This window comes from Anabas testudineus, chromosome 16 (assembly GCF_900324465.2).
Source record: "Anabas testudineus chromosome 16, fAnaTes1.2, whole genome shotgun sequence".
In the NCBI taxonomy this organism is placed as follows: Eukaryota; Metazoa; Chordata; class Actinopteri; order Anabantiformes; family Anabantidae; genus Anabas; species Anabas testudineus.
The window spans coordinates 87241-111984 of NC_046625.1; the positions used below are offsets into that span (position 1 = coordinate 87241).

At 41.5% G+C, this 24744-nt stretch overlaps 1 protein-coding gene and 1 long non-coding RNA gene across 6 annotated transcripts; one reads left to right on the plus strand and one right to left on the minus strand.

The window, feature by feature from the left end:
* The first annotated feature begins 4 nt into the window (after nucleotides 1-4).
* LOC113170452 lies at nucleotides 5-5582 on the plus strand. Of its 2 annotated transcripts, none has more exons than XR_003299637.1 (5): nucleotides 5-84; nucleotides 181-277; nucleotides 4817-4953; nucleotides 5297-5376; nucleotides 5449-5582. It is a non-coding gene; the product is annotated as an uncharacterized LOC113170452 (long non-coding RNA). The 2 variants fall into 2 exon arrangements; XR_003299636.1 differs by having other exon boundaries at nucleotides 23-84; nucleotides 196-277.
* LOC113170449 (rho guanine nucleotide exchange factor 2-like) lies at nucleotides 754-23982 on the minus strand. Of its 4 annotated transcripts, none has more exons than XM_026372556.1 (22): nucleotides 23764-23982; nucleotides 15536-15698; nucleotides 10894-10961; nucleotides 10327-10390; nucleotides 10055-10187; nucleotides 9655-9758; nucleotides 9409-9552; nucleotides 8306-8556; nucleotides 7820-7945; nucleotides 7392-7509; nucleotides 7056-7304; nucleotides 6860-6936; nucleotides 6536-6708; nucleotides 6147-6214; nucleotides 5471-5686; nucleotides 5312-5389; nucleotides 4862-4914; nucleotides 4062-4103; nucleotides 3888-3938; nucleotides 3544-3801; nucleotides 3173-3305; nucleotides 754-2490 (listed from the first exon to the last, which is right to left on the minus strand). In XM_026372556.1, exons 1-22 carry the CDS (start codon nucleotides 23818-23820, stop codon nucleotides 2435-2437), a joined length of 2682 nt encoding a protein of 893 aa, XP_026228341.1. In that variant the 5' UTR covers nucleotides 23821-23982; the 3' UTR covers nucleotides 754-2434. The 4 variants fall into 4 exon arrangements, with proteins under 4 accessions (XP_026228341.1, XP_026228342.1, XP_026228339.1 ...); XM_026372557.1 differs by having other exon boundaries at nucleotides 3173-3302; nucleotides 23764-23820; XM_026372554.1 differs by lacking the exon at nucleotides 23764-23982 and adding an exon at nucleotides 17556-17687 and having other exon boundaries at nucleotides 3173-3302.
* Between the last annotated feature and the right edge of the window lie 762 nt (nucleotides 23983-24744).

Below are 24744 nucleotides of genomic sequence, written 5' to 3' on the forward strand. Positions count from 1 at the left end.
TTAAGTTCCCTCCACGGGAAGTGAAGCAAACATACACTCCCCCAAAATAAAGGCTTGTGGAAAACAAAGGGACATGCTGACATTGTGAGACTTCGAAATAATATTTATATTATATTATATATAAATATTATATATATTATATTATAATAACATAGACATTCTAGTTATCAATTCTTATAGTTTTCCTTCCTCAAGGTCCTTCCACTCTGTATCTCCTGTTTTACCACCTCTAAAGCACCCAGACCATCTCGCTGCCTCCACCACGTTCGACTTAAAGGTGTGTATATATATATATATATTTATTTATTTTTTTAAGAAAACTTTATTGTTTAAGCTCAAGCTGGTCCCATAAATGAGACAAATATTAATTAAGTCTGTCAAAGTAACACGTTAACTTCTAATGAACAATTACTAATAATCACAGAAAAAAACAAGTAAAAAAAATCTATGCAGATGACTCATGTTCTGTGGTGTCTTTTAATGCGTCTTTCAATACATGTTAAACACAGCCCCCTGATTTTGTGCTTTGGATTATAGTTAAATTTTGTTTGCTCTGCTTTTGTTTGCTCTTCATGATAACTCAGTGATCAAGCAAGTGAGGTGGAGACAGAAACAAGGCAAATCTGCACTAATGCTGCTTATATTTGACTTTAACTGAACCCTGAGGTATTTTAAGAAGCTTAAATTAATTTCTGCAGAGTTTCTTTTAATAAACAAGGAATTAAATGAAATCAGACAAAGAAAGATACAAGGTTTGTTGTCCAGGTGATTTATAACAGGACACAGCATGACAACAAAGTTACAACAGAAATGGTCAAATCTTTATACAAGCACTAGGTTTAAACAGTTTAATGATAAAATCTGAACTTTAAACAGCACAAATGTTACAGCATCAAATCAGGATTTTACAGCATCAGAAAAAAATGAAAACCTTCAGACCGGTTATTTTAATATAAAAACTTCAGGAGGTCAAATCATCAGATGCAGCCAGAGGGTCACATGATACAGTCACCTGATATCATGTAAATACATGTTTAATAAAAAGCTGCAGTGCCTTTATGTGTTTACTAGCAGAAAGTCTTTTTAAAAAACTGTTTAATATCAACTATCTGTTGTGAAGAATTTGCATCAATTTGATGAGTAAAAACTCATCAAAACAAATTTTTTTTCTCAAATTTATTTCTCCTTTAAAACTGACAATGTTGTAAACGGTTAGCTTTCTCTAAGAACAGCAAGTTGTTTGATGAACGATTCTCTGTGATCATTTATTTCATGTGATCCTCAAACTGCAGCTGATTGTGTCTGTTTCCGGGTTACCATCATCATCACCATCATCATCACAATGAACCAACGTTACACACATTTCTGTTTCTACATCAGTTCATCAATAACAGCATCAAACCGATTAACTGATCGATCGGTGGATCAATAAGACGTTCAGGTTCTACACAAAGACAAAGAAACACACTAGCATGCTAACAGATAGGACCTCAGGCTTCAGTCAAACAGCTGATCTACAGTAGTACTACCCCCCACCCTACTCTTAGTCTATTGTACTATCCCCACTGTCAGTCAGTAGTTCTACCCCCACCCTCAGTCAGTAGTTCTACCCCCACTCTCAGCCTGTAGTACTACCCCCACCCTCAGTCTGTAGTTCTACCCCCACTCTCAGCCTGTAGTACTACCCCCACAGTCAGCCTGTAGTACTACCCCCAGTCAGTCTGTAGTACTACCCCCACTCTCAGTCTGTAGTACAACCCCCACTGTCAGTCTGTAGTACTACCCCCACTGTTAGTCTGTAGTACTACACCCCCCAGGCTGTAGTACTGCTCACATAAACAAATAAACTGTTCCCAAATTTTTATCAAAATTTTTGGTTTGAAATGTTTTAAGTTACATTATAAATAAAGTTTAAAAGTTGTTTTTTGTTTTCATGATCATAAAAACTCCAGAACACATTGAAAAAACGTACAGTTCCCCCCAACACACAGCAGGTTGCGACTGCAGCTGCAGACACCCAAAGGCAATTTGGGAAATGTAGTGTGATGTCTGTCTGCTTCAAACAAACTTCTTGTCATATGATCCCCCAGCTCTGACATCAGAGTCTGTCCAGCAGGTTTGTAGTTTTCAAATCTGTTTGATGAACTCAGCTGAGCAACTTTGCCTTCAGCAAATCTGCTGTCATACCTACAGGTGCAGCCTCACCTCCTGATCACCTACTGACGGCACACCTGAGATCATGAACTAGTTAGTTTCAAGTAGACACTGGTTAACTGGAACTGGTCCCCCTTGCTATTTCTCAAGCTCCGCCCACTCCAACTTGTTAGGCTGGGGCTCCATGATGTGATGATGTCAACAAGTCACATGGTTATACTTCAACGTCTGATTTGGTCTGAACATCATCTCCAGTCTGATGGTGACATCACAGAGGTCATCAGGTGGAGGTGTGATGAGGTTCACATTCGCTCTCCTCAGGGATGTCCTGCAGGTCTGAGTTAAGAGGCACAGGTTATCAGGGCGACATCATTACATTACATTACATTACATTACAGTCATTTAGCAGACGCTTTTATCCAAAGCGACTTACAAGTCATTACAAGTTACAAGGGTAGGCAGGGCAGCGTGAGGAGGTCTTGCCTAAGGACCCCTACTGGAGGTAGCCATAGCTGGGATTTGAACCCCAGTCTCCCACATGGGAGGCGGTGATGTTACCACTACACTAACCAGCCGCCAATCAATAACAAATACTGATCATTTCCTGAGGGTTTGAAGTTGATAATAAATAATCTAATATCAGCTAATTGGATCTACCATCAAACTCTGTTCAGTGGAACCTGGAACTGAACTGATTGATCCAAATAACTCTTTCAGGTCTAATAAACTGGATGGAAGTCCCAGGTTTTAACCTCTGTGGAGTCGTTAGTGTCACATGTGACAAGGTGTAAACAACTGTTGAACAACCTGGTGATTAGGTTTGTTGTAAACCCTGTCCCCTGTTAAGTTTTGGTCATTCTAGTTTAACCCTGCTCCTGCACATGTTCACAATGCGACAGAGGTTACACCTAAAGAAGCCTTGGAAAGACAGAGACCTGAATATTGACAATATCCATAGACACTGATAATCTGTATAATGATCAATAATGCTGATAAGTTATTGATCGTCAGCACTGACCTCTTGGGCTGTCAGAGCGAGGAGAGATCTTCATCAGCTCCTCTTCCTCGTCCTCATTTCCCTCTTGAACACCGTCTAATTGGTCAACTGGATCCTGACTGGCCAATGGGGCGCGAGTTTCCCTTCGTACCTGCTGATAGACACACCTGTGATTAGCTGAGATTAGTTAACTTTAGAGCAGCTTAGGTTATTTAAGTCAAAGAACCATTTCAACACAAATACAAGAAAGATCTAAAGATGAGTGAAGTGAGTTTTACATCAGATACTGATGATGATACTGTAATCTAATTAAATATTTTTTCGTCCGGTGTCAGTCCCGTCTTAACTTAGTTTTTCTTAGTTTAGATCAGTTGTCCAACATTCAGACCCACCTGTTCTGCCTGGATGACATCACTGGTCCCTCTGTTACCCTGCATCCTCCCATCTGGCCCCTCCCCCCTCAGACTCAGCCATGTCACTTCCTCTTTCAGTAGCTCCACCTGCCGCCGAAGCTGCACCACCTCCCCACTGGCTTCCAGCCCCATGTCTCGCGACACTGACCGACTTAGGCGGGGGGCGGGGGAAGGGCCGGGGGCAGTGCCTGGTGTGACTGACAGCTCAAGGATCGAGTCCTGGCGAATCACAGCAGCCTGGGGGCGGAATCAGAGTAACAACATTAATGAACAGAATCATGTAAATAAAAAGTTAAATCAGTAAATATCAACTTGTATCTGACCTGCAGAGCGTGAAGCTGCGTGCTCAGACTGACCAATCGCTGACGGACCTCCTGCGGAGACGACAGGTGTGAAACACGTGATTGGACAGAAATTGGGACAATTCACTTAATCGCATCCCCATTTCCCCAGATCCAATGATTACATAATAAAATAAAACAACGCTGATCTGTTACCTCGTTTAAGGTCTGTTCCTGCAGCTGGTTACCGTTTCTGTCCTGAGAGGAAAAAACATGAAATATTTACAGAACATGCTGTTCACCATTTAACCCAGACCCTAAAATTTAGGGCCTAAATCCAAACCTAACACAACCACATCTGTACAAAATTACACTGATTATTTAGGTTATGCCTGCAGCTCTTACATGTCTTCTTTAAAAATTAAAAATGTTCAACCACTGAAAAATGTGACATAATTTGAACACCTAATTAAAAAATAATATTATAATAGTAATATAGTAGTTAGGCTGCTATTTGTGATTTAAACCACTAAAAAACTATTTTGGTTGAAGTTAATTACTGAAAGCGAACCGACTCAGTTTTCCTTGAATGACCAAATTACAAAGTAACATCCATAAAATAAAATGATAAAACTATATAAAACCAGTTTTTTTTCTTTTAAATTGTTGAAAGAAATAAAACGTTTTAAACATGAAATGTGCAGGATGTTTACAGCGTTTCTAGTTCTGATCCCCACGTTATTTCTTATGGCTTCTTCTACTTTACAACGTTTCCATTTTGTTATATACTCAGTGATCAGAGCACACAGTCCCTCAAAAGCTCATCACACCAGACTTCATTCAGAATATGTTAGTTTTTTTACTACCTGGATTTTTAACAGCTGTGACAATGTCTGTGGAGACACTAGCACATTTAGTTCATGTTATCTCATAGAAGGTTTTTGGTGTCTGGGTTTCATCTGATCCAACAGAACAAAGGTGTGATCCAAGGTCAACGGTGATAAAAGCTGCTGTACCTTTGAGGAGCTGCCATTCATCATTAAAGAGTCCAGAGAACCAGAGTCTCCATCTGAGAGAAAGGGATAGGTGTAGACAGACAGGTTAACAGGTAAAATACCAGGGCACCATGACTGACAATCTTTCATCTGAACAAAATACAAACACACTGTACAAGAAAAGTCAACAACGCCTTTTCGTCTAGGAAGGCTGAAATAGTTGACAGAACTCTGATGACATTGTTTTACAGAGCTTTCAATGAAAGTGTCCTTACATTTTCTTCTACCTGTTGATTTGGCTCTTTGTTTGTTAAATAGGATGGTTAAAGTTAGGAGTGAAACCACTAAAACTGCCCCTGGGACAATAAATTTGTTATTGATTGATTGATTGAACACGTTATCAGTGTCTGTACATCACTCCAACACCAGATGGAAGTGACAAGCTTTCTGTTTTAGAGACAGGTGACTCACTGCTGAGCTCCTGGTTGCTGTTGGTTATGGAGGACCTCTGGACGTTGGAGTTCAGCAGCAGCTCAGTGAGTTTGTCAACTGAAACATAAAAGCAAACTTCAGTTCTCCTCCTCCACCTCCCCTGACTCTTATTTCAGTTTAAAGGAAACTTGTCTGCACCTTCGGAGAGGGCGCCCATGAGGAGTGGTTCTGCCTGAGGAGCGTGAGGAGTGTCTGCCCTGAACAGGTTCCTGCAGGATGATGAGCAGCAAGAGATCACCTCCACACCTCCTTCTTCTGTTCCTCCTCTTCCTGTTGCCTCCACCAGGTCAGAAAACAAAGTGACGCGCTCCTGCAGGAGCTCTAGCACCTCCCTGTCCTTCTGCTGGATGTCAGCTGGGTGAAGATGAAGGAGGAGGAGAGGGAGGACATAAAATTGTTGATTAGTCCTTAATAAAGTTTTTTGAATCTTAAATTAAACTTTGACATTTATGTAAATACACTGTTTTCTTAGTGGAGTACTTTTAGAACTGTTTCAGGTTTTAGTGGAAGATTTTTGTTTTTCTTTTAAGATTTAAGTGCAGAGAAATTTGTGAAGAGTTCTGTTTACAGCAGGTTAGTGTAAACTGAGAGTGATGCAGCTGAGCGTGCAGAAGTGGGTAGATCATTCCACCATCATTGAACCACTGAGCTGAAAAGTTTTTTGAGGCAGTACTTGAGTAGAAAAAATTATTAGATACTTCTGTTCATTGTGGAGTATTTTTTTAGGCAAATACTTTTTCTTCAGTATAGAGGGGGAGTATCTGCATTGAAAATGTAGGTGGAGATGCAGTATATGCAGTAGAAGGTGCAGTACCTCTGAGGCGTCGCAGTAACGCTTTATCTTCAGTCTCGATGAGTGGAAACTCGTCTCTGGATGGACAACTACAACAACAATACATATATACTACAATAACAATACTACACACAATAACAATACTACAGCACTATTACTGTACTATGTGGTCCTACATAGTTGTACAGAGTGCTACCAATACCACAGTAATTGTAGTACTGCAAGCTACTTTCAGGTACAAGTAAGTACTGGTATAAGTACTTGTGTCAAGTGTATCTAAAAGCAGTACGCAATGTGGTACTGATCTGAGGGGAGTACTGCAGTAGCGACAACAGCAGCCACTGAAGCAGTACTTGAGGTTAGAGTTGTATTACTGTCTGCCCTACAGACTGTGTTACTAACTATAGTACCTGAGGGCGGCCTGCTGGATTCGGGTCATCCAGGTACGTCGATCATCTTTCGAAGCTGCATGAAGCTCAAACATCTCAGGAGGTGTTGACGCGCTAATCAGGTACATTCCTCGCTCCTGATTGGCTATGTCCCTGACGATCAGGTTGTTCAGAGACACCACCGGAGACTTGTCCTGATACAAGTGAGATAGCAGAGTATTCAGAATCTATTAGGCCTGATTTTTAGGCTTCAGTCTTTTTGTTTTGAGAGGATCTAGTCTTCTCTGTGGGCATGTGTGAACAGGTGAGACTAGGTGAGACTATCTGTGAGCAGGTGGAACCTACCAGTGATGCAAAAGTGAACTTTTGGTCTTTCTCCTGAAGGAAAACCAAGATGTCTGACATCAGCAGGACCTGCACATCTTAAAACAAACACAGCAAACAGGTGATATGGTGATACGGGTAAACAGGTGATTCAGTAATAAAGGTAAACAGGTGATACAGGTGATACAGGTGATACAGGTAAAAAGGCGATATCTACCTTTCATCCTGGAGCCCTGGAGTTTCCAGAGCAGTGTCCCTTCGTGAAGAAGCCTTCTCCTCAGCAGCTCGCCTCCTCTGAACGCTCCTCCTCCCTGAACCTCAGCCTGGGCCCGGGGGTCCAGACGGGCCTGAATCTCCTGCAGCCTCCTGGTCCGGTCCAGCTCCAAAACTTCATGGTCCACTGAGCTTATCAGGTCCTTCAGGAGCTGCAGTGCCTGGCTCAGAGATTGTGCCTCTTCCTCACTGCCTGCAGGTGGTCAAGGGGCAAGAGGTCAGAGGTTAATGAACTTCAGAGGTTACTATGTGTCAGAGGTTATCAGAGGTCGCATGTCACCTTTGGTGTTGTCCAGTATCCGCTTGATCAGGACCGGGTACTTTGTGATTCGCTGCGTCACCAGTAGGATGCACTCCTGGACGCCATGACGACGCAGCAGAGGACCACGGCAGACACGCTGAATATTATGGGATGGACAGAGAGAAAGAGAGAGAGACAGTTAACTCATAAATACCATGTGGTCTAAACCAGTTTAAACAAAGCAAAACTAGGTCAAACTACTGAGTACACTGGGACAACCTCAGGTCTGTATCTGGATGAACTGGGATAAACCAGGTCTAAATGTCTCACCTAGTCTACAAGACTGAGTCACCTGACCAGGACAACACATCAATAACTAAGTGTGAACTAAGACTAAAACAGAAAAAGCCTGCAACAGGTAAAGGCCAGGTCCAGGTTCAAGTTCTTCATTTGGTTCTGGTCCTTACCCTGATGAACTGCTGCAGTCTTCGGTCTCGGGTTAAAACTTCTTTGTAGAGTTTCACAGCTTTCGGGTGTCGACTGCAGAACTCTGAGTAAAGTTTCTTCATGTCGTCGGCACTTTGACCTGAAAACTGCACACGTGTGGAAACACACATGTAAATGTAAACATTTAATCTCACACATTATCTCACACCAGCTGCCACACATGTTTTTTTCATATGAAAGATCCACAGACAGAATCAGACTTGCACGTGTTAACTTGTTGCTGCCACTGTGTCAATTATACCTGCAGTACTGCAAAACCTTTACTGAAGTACATACTGCAGTACTTTGACTGGCTGTACTATGTGTTGTGCTGCTCTCTGTAAAACTTTTTATCTATGTGGTGAAGCTGAGAATGTGGTTTAAGCTCACAATGTGGACATGTCAGATCAAACGTGAGTCCTCAGATCCTCAGAGAGTCCATCCTGGGGTCACCTGAGCCACCGTACCTGTTTGAGCAGCAGGTCTCCAATGCTCCTGATAACAAAGTTGGTGGAGCTGCCCTCCACCAGTCCCTCCTTTCTCCTGTTCAGCAGCTCTGACAGGAAGCTGGAATGGAGCTCCAGCAGTTGGTCCAGACAGGGGAAGATGGTATGAACCACCCCAGCCTCCAGCATCACCTCCTCCTGCATCCCGCGCCGGTATACCCCCTCCATGATCCTCAGCGTCCTCACGTGGTGGAACTCCGTCTGGATGAGCTCTGAGGGACAGACACCAAACTGGTTCCTACTGGTCTCCATGACAACAGAAACAGTCAGTCTGACCACATGGAGGCGCTACAATTTTCACATCATCATCCTCTCTTTATGTCACTTTTTGTCTGTTGTCCTTTGCTCAGATGTCCAATTAGAGCAGGAAAGGGGACAAAGTCCAAGCTGCAACGTGAACAGCAGGAAGTTTACACAGAACATGCTCAGCAGACGATCACAGCAGGAAATTAAACCATACAGTGATGACAAAAGTCAAAGCAGAGTAGACACAATAGTAATCAGATGCAAAATAAACATGCAGTGACACGTTGTAATGTGACAAAAAGAGTCATAGTGTCCAACTGAGAGGCTTTTACTGTGACAATGGCTTTTAAAGGACACGTTCTTCTGTGGGACAAAAACGCCTGATTCTGGATTTGGTGATTCCACCTGCAACATGTGACATGTGACATGGACTCTGTTGTTACGTCACCAGTTACGAGTTTGTTATTCAAGGATTTTAAAAACATGTTTAGTTATCACTGTCTTTAAAAGACTTTTTGTTTTATAAGTTAGGACACAGAGTGCAGGGTCAGGGTTGTAGTTCTGGCCTCTGAACCGTTACACACTCAGTGTGTATTTACTTTGTGTATTTTATTGGTATTTATTTATTATAACTACTTTATTGATCCCTGTGAGGAAATATTGGATAGTTGCATCGTACATCGCTACTGTATCAGTGTCTGCAGTGTCCAGGGACACTTCAAATGTGGACAGGAGGAACCGGAGGGCAAACAGCCAGCCCTAGGTTTCATGGACTGAGCTACAGCCACTGATAAACCTCTACATGTTTGTATATTTACCATAAATTACGTCTTGTTGTTTGATCAGGTCTTTATGAAGCTTCTGCAGAAAGTCTGGTTCCACAGCGAGGCTCCAACTGTCGGCCTGAACACAGCTGCCCTCCTCCTGCAGCTCCTCCAGCAGGGGGCTCCACCACCACTCACCTGCTCACACACAACACACGTCATGTCAGCAAACAAAATAAGACTAAATTCAATATTAAAATATTCACTATCAATAATTTATGGTTCAGCTGAACCACAGACCATCATCAGTGAGAGACTCCATGGACAACGTCCTGTTCCTGAAGTTTAAAGACTCTGTGGACTGAGACAGAATTCGCTTCAGACCTGAAGAATCCTCATTCCCCCTGAGACACAGACAAGTGAGAGACAGAGGTCATTTATAGGAGTTTGCTGAACAATCACAAAGTGAGAATGATTCAGTCGTGATAGGAAACAAAAGAAAAAAGTTCTACTGCAGAGTGTTTGTAACTGATGTGAATACATACGTGTACATTTACACATATACATACAGATTATAACATGTTTGTTTCAATGTTTGTTGGCGACGTCATACTGAGGGTTTATGCCTGCTCGCTTCCACTCAGATCATGAAAACACTGCAGACTGACAATCAGCCAATCAGCTCTCTGATCTGTCTCACCCTGCAATGTTATTGGTGGAAACACTCTTGGCCAGTGACAGTCCGGATCGAACTCGTCTGGACCCGAGCAGGGACTGTCGAAGACTGTCTGAGGGGTAGATGGCCGAGCTCGGCCGCTCCTTCATCATCGGAGCTGCAGAAACACACAGAAGAGGAAAAGAAGTTCACCTGTGGAGCCTACATTTCCCACGATGCAACAGGGGAGACAGACACACTACAGACAGACAGTTTATAGATGCAGAAAAGTTACAGAGACAGACAGGTCAACTCACTTTTAGTCCGCAGGGTGACATTCTGCAGAGCTGAGCTGTTTCTGACCATCGACAGCTTCTGTTGCTGTTACAGAGAGAGAGAGAGAGAGACAGGTTACAGAGAGAGACAGAGAAACTGGCTACAGAGAGACACAAAGAGAAAGACAGACAGCTCAGAGAGAGAGAGCGGTTACAGAGAGAGACAGAGAGGAAGACAGACAGCTCAGAGAGAGAGAGAGACAGGTTACAGAGACAGACAGAATGACTAGTTACAGAGAAAGACAGAAAGACTGGTTATAGAGAGACACAAAGAGAAAGACAGCTCAGAGAGAGAGAGACAGGTTACAGAGAGAGAAAGAGAGGAAGACAGACAGCTCAGAGAGAGAGAGACAGGTTACAGAGACAGAATGACTAGTTACAGAGAAAGACAGAAAGACTGGTTATAGAGAGACACAGAGAGAAAGACAGCTCAGATAGAGAGAGAAAGGTTACAGAGAGAGACAGAGAAGGAGACAGACAGCTTAGAGAGAGAGAGACAGGTTACAGAGCGAGACGAATGGGTCAGAGAGAAAAAGAGACAGGTCTCACCCTCTGTTTCATCTTGGCACAGCTGGCCAGGCTGTCTCTGCAGCGGTTGTGGATGGTGACATTACAGGCTGAGAGAGAGACAGGTAGCTGGTTAGTAGCACACATTCAGGTGTTCCACTCAGACTCAGGTGTGTGTGCAATTTTCATCTTTACAACAAATGACACAAGGACATAAAATCACAGAAATGTCCTCACAGAGACATGAAACACCCTAACCCACATCTTACTACAAATAGTGTGGTTGATTTTTTTTACTGTGACGATGATGTGTTCGAAATGTCCTCACAAAAGATTTAAAAACTGAAATGGATCCACAAAAAGCTAGAACAGCAGTGAGGGTGACGCGTCAGTCTGAATCATCAAAGTCTTCGTTCCACATTTAACAACTGTTTATCTTCAGTCTCACAATTGGTTCTCATGAAAACAGGGACACTTATGAACTCAGGTTTTCTCTGTCCCAGATCGAACCATGTCTTTCTAAAACTGTCTGCACGATCAGTAACACGATGACTGATTCTTCAGCAACATGAAATCTCTGCTCCTGGATCAGTAAAAACCAGGATCAGCTGGACTGACTCCTTTACTTTCTTGTGAGAAAGTGTGAAATGTTTTATGAAACCAAGAGACACACAGGTCTAGCTGTTCACACAGACTGGAACCTGGATCAGAATTTGTGTCATAAAGCAGTAGAGTAGAGCAGAGTAAAGTAAAGTACAGTCATGGTGTGTTGCCTTGAAGTTTGGTCATTCTACAGAAAAATGTCTTGACAGCGGTGGAGTCCCTTTAGCCTTTAAAAGTCACAGCCCGGTCCTCAGTCCTAATCCTGCTGGATCTGTCTGCAGCCACTGATACTTTAAATCACCACAATCGGTCTTCTCTGCTTAGGTGACAGAGGCATCTTCAACTGAATCTCTCCAAGGAAGAGGTTCTGGTCTTCCCAGCACCAACCTGAGATCTTCAGTAACTCAGTGTCTCCACAAAGTCTGGTGGAATCAGGGGCCTGGGGTCATCACTTATCATTGACTGAACTTTACCTCCATCCCTAAGGAGTGGTCAACTCAACTGAACTCCCTGATCCAGGTCTGCAATCCCTCTCTCTGTGTGAGTTCTGCCAACACACAGTATCTAGTCTCTACAGCACACAGAGAAAAGTGGTCCCACGATGGTGGAACGGGCTCCCAACTCCGCCCAGTCAGCAGCTTCCAACATTCAAACACTCATGATGAAGACAAAAAAAACAAACAGATTCTCTCTTCTCTGTCCATATTGTCTAATCTTAGGGACCCACTCCCTGCTCAGGCTGGGTCCACGCTGGAAGTCTGCGATTTTGACAGAGAGGTCTAGTATATATTGGGGGCCTGTGGCTCAATAGGTAGAGCAGTTGTCTGCCAATCACAGCATCGGTGGTTCAATTCCCAGCTCCTTCTGTCACATGCCAAAGTGCCCTTGGGCAAGATACTAGACCCCAAGTGAGTCAAGTCAGCTGCATAGCTCAGTTCGGCCATCGGTGTGTGTGTGTGTGTGTGTGTGTGTGTGCGCGTGCGAATGGGATGCAGCGTAAAAGTGCTTTGAGTACCAATTAGGTAGAAAAGCGCTATATAAGTGTATATGTGTGTGTATGTTAAGTTCCAAACAGTTCCAATTTCAGGACTGAAACTCAAAGATGGACTGGCACAGACCAAACTGGTAGAGAAGGTCTGTACACTGTCATGTGGAAATGCACATTAGAACTGGTAACCTGTTTACCAGAATCATGGTAGGGGATTAGAAAAACCTGATTTCCCGAAATAGAATTCTCCTGGAGAACCACTTCGCCATGCAAACGTGTAACTGGGTTTCTAATCAATTTTTACCAGAGATAATGTTCAGGACAAAGTCTGCAGACACTCACCACTCTACTACAGCTGAGAGCAGCAACTGGATAAAAGCAGAGATCATTACACAGTCTACCTAAAACTGAAACCAATACAAAGTTCCCTGTAGACTTCTGAATAAGTCATTTCACTGCGTATTTCTTTAAGTACAGGCTGGATAGCGTATTGGTAAGATTGTCGCCCTCCATGTAAGAGACCAGGGGTTTGAATCCTGGATGTAGCCTACCTGCACAAGTCCTTGTTTGGGATAAAAGCTTCTAATAAATTAATAAATGTAAATTCAGACATTTCGCGCTGTAAGAAGGAGAGCTGTGTCTGTCTGTGTCTCTCTAACAGCTCCTTCAAAAAAAAAAGTCTGACTTCATAGAGTGAAAAGATGTGGACCAGGCTTCCAAAATCAGCCCAGCGCAGAGGGGAAATCAGATTTGCTGCATATATACTTGGATTTCCAGTAACCAGGTTTCTTGAGTGCAGGTAATCTTGTTCTCTGATTACCAGAGAAACCTGTTTTTTCTAAGCTGGTTACTTGAGTCCAAGTAAACGCACTGATTGACAATTTTGTGAAGTAGTGTAACGATTCGCACCTACAGCTAAAACTATCAAAAACGAAACACGTGGTCATTGACTTTAAACAGAACGCCAACACTCCTGGTTCTGCTGTCATTAAGGGACAAACCATTAGATATGTGCAATCTTATAAGTATCCCATCTATTGATTCTACATTGAGTCTCTACATTGAACTTTAAAGAACACTGTGAAGCCGTGTGCAGGAAGGCACACCAGCATCTATTCTGACGTTCTCTTTGTCAATTCAATAGGACCATTTAATTCAGTTTTATTTGTATAGTGCCAAATCACAACAGAAGTCATCTCAAGGCACTTTACAGTGTTTAAGGTTTAAGTCTTACAAAATATAACTGTATATAGAATCATATAGAAAACCCAACAACCCCACTGAGCAGCACCAGGAGACAGTGGAGAGGAAAAACTCGACCATGATGACGCATTTTTTTATTGTGCTTTATATTTTACTTTCTTTGAAAATTTTTTTGGCCTTGAGTGGATTTAATCTTTTACCTTTTGCTAACATGATCAGTACTATGTCAGTACCTGTGTGTCATTATTTTGTCCTCCGTAATTCTTTGGTGTTTTCAGATACACATGCTACTTTACCACCATCCAATCCACCACTGCTATAAACTGTTTTAAACGTTTTACACAACAGCTCTAAGACATCCTGATTGTCCCCCTGAACATTTCTTCTGCCTTCTGTGAGTCAGTCTGTGAGACGTTAGCCACTTAGCCATGTAGCATAACTGTGCAGCTAATGCGGCTACATTCAACTGGCTAACCCAGTAAACAAACAAGACAAAAAGACGGTGTTGGTAGCATTTTCGGCTTCAAACATTGAATGAGATGCAGGTTTAGGTAACAGACAGTCAGAATCAATCCATCTTTGAACTGAGAGATGGACTTTGGACTGAGCCTGAGCAGGGATCGGGTCCCTGAGACAAAATGTTATTTTGAGCTGAACCAGTCACGGACTCGTTTCCACAAAACCAGTAAATGTCAAAAAAGTGTACTTTGAACATACTTGGAGTTTGTCTACATGCAGCAGAGTCATACACATGTAACAAATTGTGCAAAAAGTGAATTTTGCAAATTATGAGCTTTATTCACTTTAAAACTAAAGCTGAGACAAACCAAGACACATGTTTGTCCTTGACCCAGTTCTCAGGGTCCATCCACAGCAGCCAATCAGAATGTAGGTCAACACACACACAGATCAGATTCAGTCTATTGTGTTAAACTGTGTTAATCTGAAGATGTGCATCTGTTCATAGTGAAAGAAGATTAACGTTAACACAATCTGTCACACACACACGTTCATGTTCACACTGTTATTTATTTGTAAACACAGATAATTGGTTCTAATCAACACTTGTTCCCGCTTTTCATGTTTAGATCCTCAAACCTTCTTCAAGGACCTGGATCAGACCATCTGATACCCAGATCAGAGGCTGTGGTTATAAAACACTAATATTTCAGGTGATTAGTGTCACTGACCATGGTATGCATGTGTCTGTAAAGCACTTCTCAGGAATAGAAACAAGGTTTGAAGAGTGGTGGGGGGTTAGAGACGTGTCCTCGTCATCTGAGTCCAGTCCTGCACAGGGTCCTGACAGACCGGCTGTTGGTCGTAAGTACTCTCCCTTGAGCGAACCTGGTATCAGCGCTGAAGATTCAAGATTCAAAAAACTTTGAATCTTGTGAATTGAAATTGTTTTGTCTTGTAAATAAAGTTTTTTAATCTTGAAGCTGCTGTTCTGTCAGTGAACAAAGGTTATTGTGTTGATCTTCCTGATCCTGTTTTGGATCAAACAGATCTTGTTTTCACAATCCTGGAGTCCTGCTCTATCCACTCTGACAAAGTGACTCTCAGACTCAGAACAACAATCTGACTTAGTGCTGATGTATCTGCTGGAAACTGGAGACTTGTTGACAACATGTCTCTAATGAGTCGATCGAATCCACCTGAACGTGAGCTTCACTGGATCAGACTCAGGAGATGGGAGCTGTGTACAGAGGAGCTAACGTGCTCACTGACACTGATGCTCTTCAGTCTGATTCTGAAATATTTACACGTCACAGTTTTGTGTTTCTAATCCTCAAACTCTCAGATTATTTCCAGTTTAACATGAGACCATCTCAGATTCTGTCTGTGTATGTTGTTTAGATGTTAAGACAAATGTTGTGTGGACGTTACCTGGGCAGCTGAGCGCCTCCTTGGCGGTGATGCTCCTGTTGCAGGAGGAGCACAGGGTGGTGGAGGACACCGTGAGAGAGGTGAACAGGTGACCGTTGCTGGACCGGGCCTCCCTCTCTCGCGCCTCCTTCTCTCTCTCCTTCAGTCGCTCCTTTTCCTTATTCTGGAAAAAACAAAAAACAAACTGATTGTGATTACTCATCCAATCACAGATGATAAAAGCCACACACCCATCAGAACATGTTACTGTCTGACACTCTGACATAACAACCTCCTTGCCAATCATGTGAGGAACATGGCGGGGCTTCAGCAGCTGCCCTGATTGAGAAGGGTCCAACTGCAGACCTCAGTTCTGGGGAACCAAGGTCTGCAAGCCAATTTAGAGAGGACGTGAGGTGCATCAATTCCTTTTCTGACAAAAGTACAAACGGCTGAATGGCTGAATAGCTAGCAGTAAACATAAGCTATAGTTTTAGAAATTAATTCAGACTACGGGTGACTTAAAATCACCACTTAACTTAACGGAACATGTCTCTGATCTGTGGGAAGAACCTGGAACTTCAGGGGAAATTAAACTTATTTATTTCCTCACTAATGAGCTCAGAAAGTGTTGTTAAATACTTAATAAAAGGAAGATTTATTCACGGCTTCGTGCCATCATATGTTATATGACGATTAATGCAAATCGTTCTAAAGTAATGTTAGAAAATAGATTAAAATGAATTCACTATTCAATCTTGGCTAAAGGAAGCGACGCTCCTCACGTCTGGGACACTAGTCTTCTCTGATTGGCACCCTGGAATTGAGGTCTCAGTTGGACACTCCTGCACTGATTGACTGTCTCTCCATCAGCCTCTTCAGCAAGGCGACCTCTGACCTAACCCAGCCAGTCACTACTTAGTTTACCTGTTGTTGACCAGGTAATGTGACGGTTTCCTGTCCTCAATTCAATTCAGTTTATTTATAAAGTGCCGAATCCCAACAGAAGTCATCTTAAGGCTCTTTACAGTATTTAAGGTTTAAGATCTTACAAATACAACTGGATAAAGAATTATATAGAAAACCCAACAACCCCATTGAGCAGCACCAGGAGACAGTGGAGAGGAAAAACTCTCTTTAGAGGAAGAAACCTCCAGTAGAACCAAGCTCAGGGTGGGCAGCCATCTGACTTGACCGGTTGGACTGAGTGGAAAGAGGAGAGAAGAAAGAACAGCAGGCAACAAAAGTGGTACTGGACAGGTTGTTAAGACCAGTAACTGGACTCTGGAGTTCACTCAAAGCTTTCACAGTAGTAAACCTATAATGTGTTGCTAACAATCAATCATTCATCCATGTCAGCCACATGTTTATTTCGTGTTCTGTTCCCGTTAGTTGTTCCTGTTCAGGAGAAACTACCCGATGAGCTCTGAAATGGAGTCAGATCCACTTTGTGTGGAAAATCTGAGTCTGATCCTAAAAGAAATGTTTCAGAGTTCCATCATGTTATTAACTAATCTGGTACATCTGACCAGATCAGTCCAAGACCTAGTTCCAGAATCTTACTTGTAGTTTCTACATTTTCCTTCAATTCATCAAAAGCTGAAAGGCGTCATATTAAATTTATCACAGAGGATCAGTGGAATGTATACTACTGTTTATTACTATGTACTATACACTACTGTGTACTACTGTGTATTACTATGAACCACTGTGTACTAATATGAATCACTGTGTGCTACTGTGTATTTAGTTTTTACAGTTTCCTTCAACTCATCAAAAGCTGAAAGACGTCATATTAAATTTATCACAGAGGATCAGTGGAATGTATACTACTGTGTATTACTATGTACTATATACTACTGTGTACTACTGTATACTACAGTGTACTATGTACTATTGTATATAACTGTGTACTATTGTGCACTACGTGCTAATGTGCATTACTGTGTTCCGTGGACAATGTTTCCTCATCCAAACTGAAACGCAGCTTATGTACTGAAGGTACTATATGTGTAGTATTTAACATGTAGAAAGTACAAACCCTCAGGATCAGTAGGACCTGAGTCTGCACGAGTCCCAGTCTCACAAGTGTCCCCAGTTGTTCCACTGGTGCTGGAAGAGATGAACCAGAAACTTCTAAACTTCTCTTTTCTCTCATCTGTTTTTCACATTAACTTCTGCTCTGAGCTGGGAGGGACAGGAAGGGGAAGTGTGTGTCTGTGTGCACACACTTTAGTCTGATGCCGTCTCTGTGAGGACATGCAGTCTACTTCTCAGACCTTCACAGACCAGTCTGAAGATTAAGACCTCGGTTCAGGATCAGGAAGAGCCGTGTTAGAAATTATCAACACACTACGAATCCCAGTATGCATTTCACTGAAACCTTCAGTTTCCTGAAACCTGATTCCACCTTCACACCTGAGAACGGATCATCCACAAAGAGTCTGTCTTTGTTAACAATGACACAGAAACGTCCAGCATTAGGACACGTCAAGAACACGTTAATGAGGATGTGTTGTTTCTAGTAAACCAGGTCTTTATTCCTTTATTTTATTCTGATTTTGTTCTCAGTATAAATGTTGTGGACTCGGTGTATACACTGAAAACTGGTTCAAGATCTGGTGACAGTCAGGGATCAGCTGATCAATACATAAAGAAGTCAGTGATGGAGAGAAATAAAGAGACCTCTGTCTGGGCGGGGGTGGGGGTGGGGGGATCATGAGACAGAGACCCACGGAGAGAAAGAAAGAAGAGCTGAGGAGACAGAGTTGATAAACTGGCAACAGCAGAGTCACAGACGCTGAACTGAACAGGTGAGATCAGGTGACTCATGTGACCTGGTCTGATTTTACCTGAGCAGTAGAAAAAGATAAAAAAGCAGCAGCAACATGAAACTGAGCCCAGCAGACGCACGTATGTAGAAACCAACATATGAAACTCTGAACATCTGTTTGACGTGTGCAGACATATCGGTTAGATATGAGATGTTAGAGAAGAAATTGATCAGATCCTCCCTGCATACGGCAGGGATGGTCTCATTTGTACAACAACTCTAGATTCATTTGTAAGACCACGCTCACACTTCATCACTCTGAATAAATTTCAGTATTATTCCTCTAAACCATCAACATGTGTCTTAGACCCCATCCCGACTAGACTCCTCAAAGATGTCTTACCTTTGATCAGCACGTCTATATTAGATCAGATGAATCTATCTTTACAAATAGGCTACGTACCACAGGCTTTTAAGGTTGCTGTGGTCAAGCCCCTGCTCAAAAAGCCAACTCTGGACTCAGGGGTTTTAGTGAATTATAGACCAATATCCAATCTACCCTTTGTCTCTAAAATTCTGGAAAAGGTAGTTTCTAAGCAATTATACGACCACCTGCACAGTAATAACTGGTATGAAGATTTCCAGTCAGGATTTAGAGTACATCATAGTACAGAAACAGCACTGGTAAAGGTCACTAATGATCTTCTATTAGCATCAGACAATGGACTACTCTCTATACTCGTCATGTTAGATCTTAGTGTTTTATTCGACTATAGATCACAAAATTTTATTACACAGACTGGAACATGTCATTGGGATCAAAGGAACAGCACTAGAGTGGTTTAAATCGTATCTATCAGATAGATTTCAGTTTGTACACGTTAATGATGAATCTTCCATGCACAGCAAAGTCAGCTACGGAGTTCCACAGGGTTCTGTGCTTGGACCAATTCCTTTCACTTTATATATGTCCCCCTTAGGCAATATTATTAGGAAGCACTCTATAAATTTCCATTGTTATGCAGATGATACCCAGCTATACTTATCTATGAAACCAGAGGAAACTAATCAAGTAGTCAAACTTCAGGAATGCTTAAAAGACATAAAGGCCTGGATGTCCTCCAATTTCCTTCTCCTAAATCCAGACAAGACAGACGTTATTTTATTTGGACCTAAAAATCTCAGAGACACTATGTCTAATCACATTCTCACCCTTGATTACTTAGTATTGACCTCAAGTAATACTGTAAGAAATCTCTGAGTTACCTTTGACCAGGATATCTCCTTCACTTCATACATCAAAGAAATCTCTAGAACTGCCTTTTTCCACCTGAGAAACATTTTTAAAATTAGGAGCATCCTGTCCCAAAGTGATGCAGAAAAACTAGTCCATGCATTTGTTACTTCCAGACAGGACTATTGTAATTCACTATTAATAATAATAATAACTCACTAAAAAGCCTCCAGTTAATCCAAAATGCTGCAGCCAGAGTTCTGACTGGAATTAGTAAGAGAGATCATATTTCTTCTACGTTAGCTTCTCTCCATTGGCTCCCTGTAAAATCCAGAATTGAATTTAAAATTATAAATCACTTAATAATCAGGCTCCATCTTATCTCAAATAACTCATAGTTCCATATCTTCCAAGCAGAACTCTACGTTCTCAGGCTGCAGGTTTACTTGTGGTTCTTAGAGTTTCCAAATGTAGGATGGGAGGCAGAGCCTTTAGCTACCAAGCCCCTCTCCTGTGGAACCAGCTCCCAGTTCAGGTTCTGGAGGCAGACACCCTCTCTACATTTAAGACTAGACTTAAAACTTTCCTTTTTTATAAAGCTTATAGTTAGGTAGGTAATCAGGTGACTCTGAACCATCTCTTAGTTCTGCTGATATAGCTTAGTCTGCTGGGGGACCTCTACTGATAAACTGAGCTCCTCTCCTCTCTCCTTTCTCCTCTATCCATTCAAATTCTACCATTTCATGTCATTAACTTTGTGTCTTCTCTCTCCTGTAGTTGTGTTTCCTCCTCTCTGTCTCCCTCTCTCTGTACTTTTCTGCAGGTATCCTCCTCTTTGGAGCTGTACATCTCCAGAATCCAGTTGACCTGCCCAATGCTCTTGCTGCTTGTTGTTGTGTCTTCTGTTCTTTTCTCTCTTCTCTTTCCACTCACTCCGATCGGTCGAGGCAGATGGCCGCCCACTATGAGCCTGGTTCTGCTGGAGGTTTCTTCCTCTATTGGATTGTTGGGTTTTCTGTATCATTTTTTGTATAATTATTCTCTGTAAAGTCTTAAACATTAAACACCTGTAAAGTGCCTTGAGATAACTTCTGTTGTGAATTGGCGCTATACAAATAAAACTGAATTGAATTGAATATCGGTTTATCACAGATATTGGTTTATCACAGATATCGGTTTATCATAACTAACAGTTTATCATAACTAACAGTTTATCACAGATATTGGTTTATCACAACTAACGGTTTATCACAGATATCGGTTTATCACAGATATTGGTTTATCACAACTAACGGTTTATCACAGATATCGGTTTATCACAGATATTGGTTTATCATAACTAACGGTTTATCACAGATATTGGTTTATCACAACTAACGGTTTATCATAGATATCAGTTCGTCATAACTAACGGTTTATCACAGATATTGGTTTATCACCACTAACGGTTTATCACAACTAACGGTTTATCACAGATATCAGTTTATCATAACTAACGGTTTATCACAGATATTAGTTTATCACAACTAACGGTTTATCACAGATATCGGTTCATCACAGATATTGGTTTATCACAACTAACTGTTTATCACAGATATTGGTTTATCACAGATTTTGGTTTATCACAACTAACGGTTTATCACAGATATCGGTTTATCATAACTAACGGTTTATCACAGATATCGGTTTATCATAGATATCGGTTTATCACAGATATTGGTTTATCACAACTAATGGTTTATCACAGATATCAGTTTATCATAACTAACGGTTTATCATAACTAACAGTTTATCACAACTAACGGTTTATCACAGATATCGGTTTATCACAACTAACGGTTTATCATAACTAACAGTTTATCATAATTAAAGGTTTATCACAGATATCGGTTTATCATAAATAACGGTTTATCATAACTAACGGTTTATCATAACTTACAGTTTATTATAACTAACGGTTTATAACAGATATGAGTTTATCACAACTAACAGTTTATCATAACTAACGGTTTATCATAACTAATGGTTTATCACAGATATCGGTTTATCATAACTAATGGTTTATCACAGATATCGGTTTATCATAACTAACGGTTTATCATAACTAACAGTTTATCACAACTAACGGTTTATCATAACTAACGGTTTATCATAACTAACGGTTTATCATAACTTACAGTTTATTATAACTAACGGTTTATAACAGATATGAGTTTATCACAACTAACGGTTTATCATAACTAATGGTTTATCACAGATATCGGTTTATCATAACTAACGGTTTATCACAGATATCGGTTTATCATAACTAACGGTTTATAATAACTAACAGTTTATCACAACTAACGGTTTATCATAACCAACGGTTTATCATAACTAACAGTTTATCATAACTAACGGTTTATCACAGATATCGGTTTATCATAACTAACGGTTTATCATAACTAACAGTTTATCATAACTAATGGTTTATCACAGATATCGGTTTATCACAACTAACGGTTTATCACAGATATCGGTTTATCATAACTAACAGTTTATCATAACTAACGGTTTATCACAGATATCGGTTTATCACAACTAACGGTTTATCACAACTAACGGTTTATCACAACTAACGGTTTATCATAACTAACGGTTTATCATAACTAACAGTTTATCATAACTAATGGTTTATCACAGATATCGGTTTATCATAACTAACGGTTTATCATAACTAACAGTTTATCATAACTAATGGTTTATCACAGATATCGGTTTATCACAACTAACGGTTTATCACAGATATCGGTTTATCATAACTAACAGTTTATCATAACTAACGGTTTATCACAGATATCGGTTTATCATAACTAACAGTTTATCACAACTAACGGTTTATCCTAACTAACGGTTTATCATAACTAATGGTTTATCACAGATATCGGTTTATCACAACTAACGGTTTATCACAGATATCGGTTTATCATAACTAACAGTTTATCATAACTAACGGTTTATCACAGATATCGGTTTATCATAACTAACAGTTTATCACAACTAACGGTTTATCCTAACTAACGGTTTATCATAACTAACGGTTTATTATAACTAACGGTTTATCATAACTAACGGTTTATCATTACTAATGGTTTATCACAGATATCGGTTTCTCATAACTAACTGTTTGTAACAGATATCAGTTTATCACAGATACTAATTTATAACAGATATCAGTTTATCACAGATATCGGTTTCTCATAACTAACTGTTTGTAACAGATATCAGTTTATCACAGATACTAATTTATAACAGATATCAGTTTATCACAGATATCGGTTTATCATGAATTACAGTTTTTTTTTTTTAGTCAGAAAAGTTCAAAGATTATAATAATTACATCAGAGTTAAGATCCACTGTCAGGTTCCTGTTGACTTTGGTCCAAATATAGTTCGGAGCAGATTCTACTGTTTAATGAAACTGTTTGTCTTTAATTAAACTCTGAGCTCTGTCATATCGTTGTTTGCAGGTTAAACATCGAGTCTGAAGCTTCAGTAACGACTCTGATGTTTCTTCAGTAGAAAGTAGCAGACAGAGAGGTAGCTCAGGTGGGACCTACAGCAGTGAGATGTTGTTGTTTTCAGGTGAGACGTCAGAGGTCAGGGATCAACCCTGACCGACACTTCCTGTGACACACACGCGCGCGGCTCCCCTCCCCCGCCCGTTTCCTCTGCAGGACAAAGCGGCCACGCTGCTGCAAACGGACACACACACACACACACACACACACACACACACACACACACACACGGAAACGTACACGAACCTGGTCTGTGCACACACACGGACACACACCGACCCCCACCCCACCCCCGTAAAAAACCATAAAACCCGGTTTGAGGCTGAACTGAACGATCAAAAAACGTTTCCCGTTTCTGGTCCCTGCCAACTTCCCCGTCTGTCCACGCACACGCACGAACACGTCTCCAAAACACACACCCGATCAACCCAATCGCAGATCAATCACCGGAAGCACGTGTCGGTAAAAACACGTCTACCATCTGCTGTAACGGAACAAACCCGGTCGGTGTTTTCCAGATGTGAGACAAAGCGAAACAGACGCAAAGTGAGACGGACTGCGGCGGTTCACCTCCGTTCCGGATCAATAACTTTTAAACTGTCTGCTCAGCTCCGGACCATCGATACCGATCAGTACTGATCGGTGAAGCTCCGTTTCTTTCCATTTTTCCCGGTAAACTCACCTTCAGGTTGATTTCCTTCATCCTGTCCTGTCTCCTACTCTCCAGCAGCCGGGACATCCCCTCCAACCAAATCAAACGATCGATCGCTTCACACTAACTAACCAATAAGTAACCGGTAACTGATCAATATCTGATCAATAACCGATCTGCAGCTGATTCTGTACGGTCCGGAGGGGCGCTGGGTTCCGGTCCCAGAGCAGTCCGCGGTGTGAGCTCAGAGGGCGGGGCCTCTCTCTGACTGACAGCGCCATTGTCTACTTTTGACCAATGAAAACTCGGCCCGCTGCTAACGCGCCCAGCCAATCTGAAAGCAGTTCGCACTCCAAGCCACGCCCAGTATTTATGAGAGAGCGTTTGTTTTTCACGCTAGGTTGTAAAGTCTCCGGCGAGGGTGGAGTCAATCCCTGTGACAACGTGTCAACATGCCACGTGATAGCTAATAGCCAATTAGAGAGTTGCAAGAAGTCACATGAGTAACATACATTAACCCCGCCCCTCTCTGGCAGAAGTTACAACAGCTGGTGTATGACGTGGAACCAGTGAGCACTGACCCCGCCCGCCGCAGAGACGTTTGGTGTCCATGACAAACAGACCCCCGTCCGCTGCTTTATTATGGAAACAAAGAAACACAATGTCAGTGTAGTAGTACTGCAGTACAACACTACTACCGCTGTACACAAATACTCTACTGTATTTATATTGTATAGTAATGCTATTCTTAATTCTAATAGTACTGCAATAATATTGGTATAAGGCACTTCAGTGTTATTGGTATCAGGTACTGCATTACTGTAGTATTACCAGTATTAGGTATTGTATTACTGCAGAACTGTCAGTACAAAAATAAGTTTTAAAAAATCTGTCAAAAAGTGGAACCTGGACTAAAGTGGACCCTGGAGTTAAGTGGTATCTGGATTAAGTCCTTCATTCCCTGCAGATGTTGAGTTTGTTGTTTTCTTATGTGATAATAAAAACATGAAC

Bases quoted from the DNA above. Each gene is read 5' to 3' on its own strand.
- LOC113170449 (XM_026372553.1), bottom strand. From the start codon at position 17,672: ATGAGAGAAAAGAGAAGTTTAGAAGTTTCTGGTTCATCTCTTCCAGCA. The intron at 6,709-6,859 runs GTAGGTTCCACC...CACTTGTATCAG, and splicing joins AGTTCACTTTTGCATCACTG to GACAAGTCTCCGGTGGTGTC. The intron at 2,491-3,172 runs GTCAGTGCTGAC...CTCTTAACTCAG, and splicing joins TCGCTCTGACAGCCCAAGAG to ACCTGCAGGACATCCCTGAG.